This window comes from Coptis chinensis, chromosome 6, assembly GCF_015680905.1.
Source record: "Coptis chinensis isolate HL-2020 chromosome 6, ASM1568090v1, whole genome shotgun sequence".
NCBI classification, from domain to species: Eukaryota; Viridiplantae; Streptophyta; class Magnoliopsida; order Ranunculales; family Ranunculaceae; genus Coptis; species Coptis chinensis.
In genome coordinates, this window is record NC_141461.1 from 58,672 (window position 1) to 68,542 (window position 9,871).

At 37.0% G+C, this 9,871-nt stretch overlaps 2 protein-coding genes and 1 pseudogene across 3 annotated transcripts; 2 read left to right on the plus strand and 1 right to left on the minus strand.

The window, feature by feature from the left end:
• Window positions 1–271: 271 nt before the first annotated feature.
• Window positions 272–3,976, plus strand: LOC147490408 (protein SLOW GREEN 1, chloroplastic-like). The gene is made up of 4 exons (XM_086565158.1): window positions 272–1,004; window positions 2,525–2,671; window positions 3,066–3,146; window positions 3,584–3,976. Exons 1-4 carry the CDS (start codon window positions 285–287, stop codon window positions 3,767–3,769), a joined length of 1,134 nt encoding a protein of 377 aa, XP_086421284.1. The 5' UTR covers window positions 272–284; the 3' UTR covers window positions 3,770–3,976.
• A 627-nt stretch (window positions 3,977–4,603) lies between these two features.
• Window positions 4,604–8,024, plus strand: CPR5 (protein). Of its 2 annotated transcripts, XR_015198164.1 has the most exons (6): window positions 4,604–4,993; window positions 5,695–5,751; window positions 5,858–5,893; window positions 6,027–6,809; window positions 6,895–7,847; window positions 7,987–8,024. XR_015198164.1 is itself a non-coding variant. In XM_086565157.1 (5 exons), the coding sequence occupies exons 1-5, from the start codon at window positions 4,649–4,651 to the stop codon at window positions 7,438–7,440; spliced, it is 1,767 nt and encodes a 588-aa protein (XP_086421283.1). In that variant the 5' UTR covers window positions 4,604–4,648; the 3' UTR covers window positions 7,441–8,014. The 2 variants fall into 2 exon arrangements, 1 of the variants encoding a protein (XP_086421283.1); XM_086565157.1 differs by having other exon boundaries at window positions 6,895–8,014.
• A 684-nt stretch (window positions 8,025–8,708) lies between these two features.
• LOC147490410 (nuclear transcription factor Y subunit B-1 pseudogene) lies at window positions 8,709–9,559 on the minus strand (annotated as a pseudogene).
• Between the last annotated feature and the right edge of the window lie 312 nt (window positions 9,560–9,871).

The window sequence follows — 9,871 nt, forward strand, 5'->3', positions numbered from 1 at the left end:
CTCTCATTTTTCTTCAACGGGCCCCCAATACTCTTCCACTTCTCTCTTATTTTTTCTTCGCCCCCAATACCCTTTCTCCTTCACCCAACTCCGCTCACTCCCCACAGCTCCGCTCACTCCCCACTGCCATACAGTATACTAGTTTGGGCACCACCAGAATATTCGAAACAACGTTTTATCCAATTTGGATCCGAAATGGATCTGGGTCAGCTATTATTGAAGGCCCACTCAAGACAAAAAATGCTAAAAGCCTTAAAAAGTAAAACCCTGACAGACAGACAGACATGATTGCAAAGTTTCCAGTTTCAACAGTTTCAGACTTCATCTCATTTATGAGTTGGACTTGTTGTTCATCATCACTCTCAATCTTCTCTACAATGCAATCACAAAATATCAAATCTTTTCAAAAGCATGCTTCTTTATTCTTCAAAGAACCCAAAACACACTTCCAAAAACCACTTCATTCTCTCCTTAAACCCCAGCAGATAACATACTCATTTCAAATGGGTAAACTTCCATCTGTTTCACACTTTCTTCCAACACAACTCACCCCAAAATCACTCAAAACTCACCTACACAACAACATTCTCAAAGTTACAGTACATAAAGTAGCAATTTTGCTTGTTGGTGGGCTTTTTCTCATGGGGAGTTATGGTTGCAAACCAGTTTTGGCACAAGGTGATAAGCCCAGTGTTGTTGAAACTATGGAGGAAGATAAAGTTACCCAGAGTGAAGATAGTGATGATGAGATGTATTTGAAGATTTTGGAGAAGAACCCAAGAGATGTTGAGACATTGAAGGTGGTTTTGTCCAGGAAGATGATGAAAGGGAAGAGAAAAGAAGCTGTGGAGTATGTGGAGAGGTTGATAGAAATCGAACCGAATGAAGTGGAGTGGAGGCTTTTGCAAGCTCTTTCTTATGAGATGTTGGGAAATTTGAACAAGGCTAAGAGACTGTTTAAGGATATCTTGGAGGAGAGACCACTCTTACTTAGAGCTTTACATGTATGATTTCTTGAAACTCCTTAACATTATTTCTTGTTTTCAGTGTTGCAATTTATAGTCATTTTTAATACTGTGTTGTCTTAGTTTGTATTGCTTGCATTTTGGAATTTGCAGAACTCATATATGAGCTTTTATTGTAATGGATACTGAAATAGATTATATTGTATATGCTTAAAATATCCTAATAATTACATTGTTTACACCAAGGGTGAACTACTCATTTGGTTGTTCATCTATATGATTAATTGAATAGTCATAGTGGATCAAGTGTTGTCAGGTTATTTACCGTTCAGAAAAGTTTGTTTTCCTCGGTCTTAAAACATTTATTAAATATATGGATCATATTGATTTTATCATAAAATTGAATCTCGTATAATCTTCAAAAGTGGAGGCTTCTGCAAGCTCTTCCATAGTATTATCATAAAAAACTGAAAACTAAAAAATAAAATGATATTCTGATTCTTCTCTATTTTCTATAACTTCTCTATTTTTAGAAACGAAGCAATGTATGTTATAGTCAGTAAAACAGTAGCTATATAGGTCAGTTCTCCTTTGCAATTATCGCTTCAGTCTTGCAACTTAAGACAGTCAGTCTATCATAAGCCAACTGATGAGTGATGATACAGAAAATTAGGAACTTACGAAATTCTGTTAGAACCAGTTGACAGGACTTGTTGAAATGTTGACACTATACTAATCACTAAATCGACCACCGGCAAGGTTCAGTAGTTTAACAGTGTGCTTACGTCTTTTACTGAGTAGAGCTGCGTCCCACTATTTCGGGGATCAGGGTTAGTAAAATTGTTACTCCTTGTCCATCTGTGGTTAAATCAGTGCAGTGGATAACCTAATTATCCTCAATACTGGTTAATTTCTTTTGTTTTGTTTTTTGATAAACACTGATTCTATGTCAGTGCAAACTATATTCTGAGTATACTGTTGTAGCTCTATTGTTTCAACCTCCTATCTCCCTCTTTTCTCTAGGTCTCGCCCCCCTCTATCCCGAAAAATCCTCCTCTATTCTCTCTCTCCTGTTCTCTTTATACACCCTTGTCTTCCATCTAAGTCGTCCACCTGTCCCTCCATCCCTCGCTCTCTCTTCTTCCACGTGTAGGGTTTCTACCGCGTACCTACGGGTCCGCGGACTGATCTTATACTCGCGAGTTCCCCGCATATCTTGCATCGGCGTCATCATACTGTTGATCCTCTACACCCCGGCTTCCACTACCACAGCTTGCATCGGGCCAATCTTACCCCTGATCCTCTATACCCCAGACCTTACCACCACATATACTTTCTGAGATCCTTGCAAAGACTGAACTAATCAGCAAGAAACTAGACAAATATGGATTTTGTTTCAGTGTTTTCTTAGTTCATTGTGTTGTATAGATTGCTTGCTTATATCGAGCAATTGTTCTTTGTGGTGTCTGGTTATAGGGTGCTTGTGTTTTATTCTTATAATTCTGCTTTGGTTGGCTATTCATTTGGAAACAAAGCACTAAGAATCTCCTCCTTTACAGGGTTTGGCAATGGCCATGCATAAAAATCGTGAAGGTCCAGCTGTTTTTGAGATGCTAAATAAGGCTTTGGAATTTGCTCAACGTGAAAAAAGAGTCACCGAGGAGCGTAACATAAGGATTTTAGTCGCACAGATGCATGTCGCAAAGGTGAAGCCTTATTCTTTGTAATGAATAAATTTGAAGCATTTCATTAATGGGCGGAAGATTGGAGGCACAGAACTCAGACAAGCATAATGTTCTTATCCATCCAACAACACTGGCTTTTATTCAATGGTTAAACTTGTTTTGGTTTCTTGTTTATGTTCATTACCTGAAAGCATCGTAGTTGTTGGTTCTGAGACCTTTGAGAATGGCCCATGCCTTTAACCAGTCTTAAACTCTGTATAGAATATAGATGGTTTTGAGGGGGTGGCATTGAACACATGTTATATAAGACAACATATATATTATGCTGCATGAGAATAAAATGTGTTGTTTAATTACTACCTGGTATTTTGTGAAGTGTTTTAGTTTAATTATATATATGTGTATGTCATTGTAGGGTGACTTGGAGCAGGGTTTGAAGAAATTCCAAGATCTGGTTGATGAGAACCCTCGTGATTTTCGGCCATATCTTTGTCAGGTAAGGATGCTTCTGGAACAAAGTGGAGATAATTTAAGCTCACTTCTTTTGCATTGATAATATTCTTAAGATTATTTAGTCTGGTAGATCGTGTTTGACGATTGTCTCTACTTACATTCTGAAGGTTGATTAGTAAAATTCTCCTTCCTGAACATGACGAACTCTTATAGATCGCAATTGATGTGTCAGCTGACAAGTTCTGATAGTTCCCGTTATGTCTCTTACGTCCCTGAAAAATCCTTATTGTTCCCTTTTTTACCTAAATTCTGCAAGTTGTGACAAATCGTTTCCTATTAGTGGCCATAAAGGTTATTGGTGAAAATGGCCATGCTGTTTCCATATCTGATCATCACACGGTCTACCCACACTATCGTTTTGTATCCAACTAATGAATGTATCTTAAAAATTCTCTTATCGTGGTTATTGGTTTTGGACAGGGGATAATCTACAGCTTATTGAATAAAAAGACGGAAGCAGAGGAGCAATTTGGGATGTATCGAAGTCTTGTACCACAGGAATTTCCTCAAAGAGGATTCCTTGATGATGTCGTGCTGGCAGCAAAAACAGAACCAAGTGACCAACTTCAGAAAGAGTTTAAAGCTGAATATTCATACAGAAAGTAAGATGAATTGCTGAAGAACTTATCAAGCGTGTAATCTTCGGCTTGTTAAGGCATTTTTCTTTTTGGTGTGTAACTTTGTTTGTGTTATTTTTTAGTTAGATCAAAATTCATAGTCAGTGTGTTACACTCCAGGTGCTATGAATGTGTCAACACTGTAAACTGTTATTTCACCCCCAACGTTGTAAATACAGGTTTTGAAGACTGAACATGGCTTGGTGCACCCTTGCATTACTTTTTTATTTTGTTTGTATATTCCTCAGGCTCAGACAGTGATTTTTGTAACCAGGTGAAAATGGGCAACCAGAGCTCAGTAATGACTAGCGACTTCACTAAAAAAAAAAAGGCATAGGACGTCAGTGCACCACAACATGACATAAAGCCCCTTCTAGTTGCAATTAGGATTACCCCCAAATTGACAATCAACTAATTTTTCCGTCTTTTAACCCGTCAAAACATATGGAAAAAAAACTAATTTTTCCGTCTTTTGACCCGTCAAAACATATGGAAAAAAAAGAGAAAAAAAATTTCCACTTAAAAAAAAAAAAAAAAAAAAACACGTGAAAGACATTAATATTTTTTTACTCACCCATATTTATTTATTTTCTTTTTATTATTTTAGGCTCCACAAAACAAAAAAAAAACTTCATACTTAGATAATATTTAATAAAATAAAAAAATTTCTAAAAAAAATGTAGATCTCACAAATACTATTTCTCCACTTTATTTTTTATTCAATTATTAAAATAAATTATAGACGTTTTTTTTTTAAATTTTATGGAGCCCACATTTTTAATGAATTTTTCCTTTTGAGTTAAAAGCCCCTCCTCTTTTTTTCATTTTCATTCACAACCCCCTCCCCTCTCTCTCTCTCCCTTCTTCCATGGAACTTCCTTCATCTTCTTCACAACCCAACAACAACGAAGGTGACAACATCTCAAACATTCATTCAATACCCAATCTTTCAAATCCTTCTTCCAAAGACCCCTCCAAAAATGTTGAAAGTATTATATTTAACAATAAAAAGAAGAAAAAGAAGAAAACTTTATTAAAATTGGCATTCCCAGTTTCTTCTTCTACTGCTGCTACTGCTTCTTCAAGTAAAGGGTTGCGTGTTATGAGTAAATTATCTAAAAATGCTTCTAAAGTTATTGTCAATCGTTGTGGGAGTGATTTCGATGGACTTGCGCTACCTCTTGGAATGTCAATTGCTGCTGTTGTTGCACAGGTTTGATTTTTGTGCACCCCTGGTTTAGTTTTCAAGTAAAGTTATGATTTTTATGCTTATTTGTTTATGTAATGTGTATTGCCTATCATGGATTATTGCTTTTTTTTATTAGAATTACATTTTAGTTTTAAGGATTTAGTAGATGGTATCTCATTTTGGTCATCGGTGTAAACAAGTTGTGTAAGAATTTATTGAGAGTTAGGTGCTCCTCAGCCTAAGGAAGTGGGAAGGAATAAAATGTGAAGGAATTTAGATGGAAATTTAGTAGGACCAGTGACAACTATGTTGAGGATTAGCTTTGTCAGGGTAGAAGTCACTAGAAATGTTGTGAATCTCATACCATTGGGAATCATTTTTATCGCATATGCAAATAGGAAAAACATTGCTACTTTCAAGCTATGCACAGTTTAAATATGATGACTAAACAATATCAATAATGTAAGTGTTATTGTTGTATTTTCTTAACCTGACCTTTGTGAATTTTTCTGGAGAATGAGTTATAATATGCATTTAGCTGTGCGCGTAGACTGTAAGTAACTCTTCATGTACTCCCCCCCCCAAATTTTTGCTTACTGAAAAAAAAAAAAAAAAAAAAAAAGTTATAACATGCATTTAGCTATATACACTTTCTAGCAATATGTCTTGTTTCAGCATGTGTACTTGTTGGTTGATGAGTGGATGTGATCTTTATTTGATTTCAGGTCCTAGAAAGTAAAGATATAGCAGATGAAAGGATATCAACAGATTATCTTTCATTGGTACACTTCTCAATCATTATTCTCAAATAATTTGTTTTTGAAAATTTTCTCAAAATTTTACCATTTTTTGAAAGAGTGGCCAACTTCTTAGTTTTTTTTTTTGCAGATCTGCACTTCAGCCGTTAAAGAATCTTTAGCCAATGTAAGCCAGACCTTAAACTGCTGAATCACCCATTCAGTCTGGGTTTCGAGTTAAGTTTTTCTAGTTGTTAACATAGAGCTAGCACAAAATTTGAGATGCTGAAGCGATGGTTATGACAATCCTGTTTGAATAGGTATACGGGGACAGGTTTGATCGTTTTGTGAGGAACTTTGGCGAATCATTTCGGTGCACCCTCAAGACCCTAAGAATAGTCAATGAGGCATCCCTAAACAACAGAGAACCTGTGGGTCATCCAAATATAGAAAGTTTGAATTCAGAAGCTTCCTCTTCAACATTTCTTGATGATAGAAGCAGTTCTGTTTTTAAGCCGTCAGTTTGCCAGTCTGCATCTCTTGATGGGCACAGACATGAACCAAGCAGTGTTCCAGAAGTAAATTCAACTTACTTTGGGATTTCCAAATCACTTGATTGTGTTGAAGACTTACAGGAGAATGTGAGGTTGGACGCTATGAACCGAGAACTCACCTTGCATGGAGAAATGAACCAAATGCTAGCATGTGTTACTGAAAGGAAATCAGATTTTGGAATGAATGGATCTATGCTGAATACTTTTGAGAAATCGGTCATGGAGCAAGCTCGTTCTAATGATCTCAAGACATTTGAGATTGGTCTGCTGATGAAACGCTTGCAACTGGAAGAATCAAAGCTTTCTCTCAGTTCCGATTCAAACCGTTTGGAGAGGTTTAAATTATCCATGGGAATTTCAAAGGCATCCTTTAAAGTGGAGAAATTTAAGACTCAACTAGAGGAAACAAGGCATACAGAGTTTCACAAGAAATGCATAGATTGTCTTGTTGCTGGTTTGTTAATCATGTCTGCCTCCCTTTTATATGCGGCATATGTCTATTCATATAAAAGGATTTCCGAGTTCGCTACATCCTGTATAACCACCGAGGTGAGTGCTATAATACCAGTGCAGTACTTTCTCTATTTATCCTTTCTGTCAATAGATATTCTAATGGTATTTTATTTGTTATTAGGATTCTCGATCTTGGTGGATGCCAAAGCGAGTGCAATCTCTCAACTCAGGGATGCAGAATCTAAAATGTCTTGTTATAGTTGCGAGCCGGATGTTGTTTGGAGTGGTCATGATTCTGGCAATTGCTTATTTGCTACTTCTGCGCTCGTCCACTTCCAATCAGTCAATGCCGGTGACTCACATATTGTTGCTATTAGGAGTCGTGTGTGGTTTTGTGGGCAAGCTTTGTGTTGACACGTTAGGAGGAAGTGGATATAATTGGCTGCTACATTGGGAGGCCCTATGCTTGCTGCATTTCTTTGCTAACATTTGTATTTCTACTTTCTTCACAATCCTGTACGGGCCTGTTTCTGTGTCTCAAGGGTTTGAGACTAAGGAAAGATTGCCATACTGGATCAGGCGATATACTTTCTTTGCTGTTGTCTTGTTCTTTCTTCCATTACTATGTGGTATGATGCCATTTGCTAGCCCCAGTGACTGGAAAGATCACTTTGTCTCTATTGCTAAAGATGCTTTCTTTGGATCAGTTATTGTGGAGGGAAGGTAGGAACCAATTGTGAGAATTGTCCAATATAGTGGGGCCTGATGATTTTATGTTGTCAACGTTCCTTATTCCATTACTGTGTGATCTGATGCCATTTGCAAGCCGACATGTCTTAAAAGTCATTTCGCCTCCATTACTGTAGATGCTTTCTTTGGATCAGTTATTGTGGAAGAGGAAGTTAATCATCCGGAATGAACTGTGAGAATTGTTAATTATAGCTACTTATGTCTGTAGGATGGATTGTTCCATCTAGTCGTTATAATTATTTTGTATTATTGTGTATCTCCATTGCGCATGTTTTGTTACCAATTACAATGTAATTTTAGTCTTGTTGCACAAAGTTTATGATTGTAGCTTTGAGAACATATTTTGGTATGTACCTGTAGTTGAAGTGGGGAGTTGGAAGGCTTGTAAATTATCGTGCATCTCTGTGTGCATGTATTTTGTAACCAGTTACAATGTATTTTTAACCTCTTTGCGCATGGAGTTTCTGATTGTAGCTTTGAGAACATATTTTGGTATGTTACCTGTAGTTGAAAGGCTTGTAAGGCATGTAATGTACATGTTTTAGTACAAATTATTGTGTATCTCTGTGTGCATATATTTTGTAACCAGTTACAATTTATTTTTAGTCTCTGATTGTAGCTGTGAGAACATATTTTGGGCTTTTTGGCATTATTTCTGTAGTTGAAGTGGAAAGTTGGAAGACTGTAATCTTTATGTTTTATTCTGTTTGAAGTTCAACGATAGTGATAACTAATAGTTTATTTGTCATTTTGTTTTGTTATGTGTTTTAATTCTTAACTAACTCTCTGCTGTGGGGGTTCTGGTCTTGAACAAAATTTCTTACTCTCTCCTGTTGGAGTTCTGGTCTGGAACAAATTTCTTAGTTACTGGTTACCTGGATTAAGAAAGCAGTGTAAAAACAATGAGAACAACTGTTTTTGAGATATTCCGACTTCACCAGAAAAAAAATTGTTGAAACATGTTTCAATTTGTCAGAGCACAAGGTAGGGGTGTGGAGGCATAGCAGGAACTGTCGTTAGAGTTGTGTTTTTTGGCTGAAATTGCAGCACTAGCTAGTCGAGCACTGCACTGGACTGGCAAATTATATTACAAATATCAACACTAGCATATCGCCGTAAAAATACAATATTACATACTATGGCTGGAGGCATCACAAAGACGCACACCATACCAAGTTTTCAAAACGATACAAGTCCAGTGCAAGTTTCTTTATAAGTTGCTAGCTATTGTGCTAGGCAGTCGTTGGGGGTAAATGTAAGAAAAGTTGATAGAGTAAGTTCTCTCTTTCAAGTTTCAACACGATCAAGTAGGGCTCTCTATAGAAAACCAATGAATTCAGCTATTGAGAATTAGTGTATGCTTCTTTACATATTCTCAGTCAATGCCATCCAGCACCATTGTGATGATTAGCACCTGTAACTTTATTAGCAAGTGCGTTACCATTTTCGTAAGTTGTACTCACATAAAAGGCACCGTTAATCTTGGACTTCTCTCCACAAGCCATGACCCTTTCTTGATCTCCAAAGCTATATGGAACTCCTGTTGCTCCAAGTGAGAAAAATCCGCTGTTAAAATCTGGAAGCTTTGCATTTACAATATTACCATAATGATTAGTAGTAGTAGTAGTTGCAGCAGTCATGATATTATTAGTCTGAGTCTCTTCAGTTGGAGAATGATCTCCTTGTCTTGCCATGGAGTTCTTCTCCCCTTCTGTCTCCCTATACTTGTTAAGATAGCCTTTTAAAGGCCCTACATAATTTTCAAAACCAAGAGTAGTCATAGCCCATAGAAGATCATCACCATTAATAGTCTTCCTCTTCTCTCTTTGACACTTATCAGATGCTTCACCAGTGATGAAACTGATGAACTCAGACACACATTCTTGTACAGTCTCCTTGGCTTCTTTCGATATCTTTGCATTGGCAGGGAGAGCTTTTTTCATCATGCGACTAACATTAGCAATAGGTAGAAATCTATCTTGATCCTTCAAACAAGAGTTGTCCAACATACTCCCACCAGTATCTGAAGGACTTCCCACAGAACTAATATTCATATTTTTTTCCTGCAACAAAGAAAAGCAAGCCAAGGAGGCTGTAGGAAGGTTTGAATGAATGAATGGAAAAGGTGGAACTAGGCTGTGTTTTAAAGCTAGGAAAAAAGAATGGGAAGTCGGTTTGATGTGGACTGGAAGAACTATCTATTAGTTATTAAAAACAATTTGTCACATATTTTAGCTTGACCGTAATTGTGATACAACTCCTAGTGAGGTCAGGCATAAAGATTGTTGACATGTTATATGATAATCTGCAAGTCAGGTTCGTTCGAACATGCAGGTATCAAGCTGACTCTTCTGAGTTTTCACACTAATGGTTGGTGCAAGTTGAGCAGGGAAACAGCCGTCCTTATG

What these genes read in the sequence shown, in the direction of transcription:
- CPR5 (XM_086565157.1), top strand. Translation starts at nt 4,649, where the DNA reads ATGGAACTTCCTTCATCTTCTTCACAACCCAACAACAACGAAGGTGAC. An exon ending in TTAAAGAATCTTTAGCCAAT is followed by an intron (nt 5,894 to 6,026) that starts GTAAGCCAGACC and finishes CTGTTTGAATAG; the next exon opens with GTATACGGGGACAGGTTTGA. An exon ending in CATCCTGTATAACCACCGAG is followed by an intron (nt 6,810 to 6,894) that starts GTGAGTGCTATA and finishes ATTTGTTATTAG; the next exon opens with GATTCTCGATCTTGGTGGAT.
- LOC147490408 (XM_086565158.1), top strand. Translation starts at nt 285, where the DNA reads ATGATTGCAAAGTTTCCAGTTTCAACAGTTTCAGACTTCATCTCATTT. An exon ending in TCTTACTTAGAGCTTTACAT is followed by an intron (nt 1,005 to 2,524) that starts GTATGATTTCTT and finishes CCTCCTTTACAG; the next exon opens with GGTTTGGCAATGGCCATGCA. An exon ending in CACAGATGCATGTCGCAAAG is followed by an intron (nt 2,672 to 3,065) that starts GTGAAGCCTTAT and finishes ATGTCATTGTAG; the next exon opens with GGTGACTTGGAGCAGGGTTT.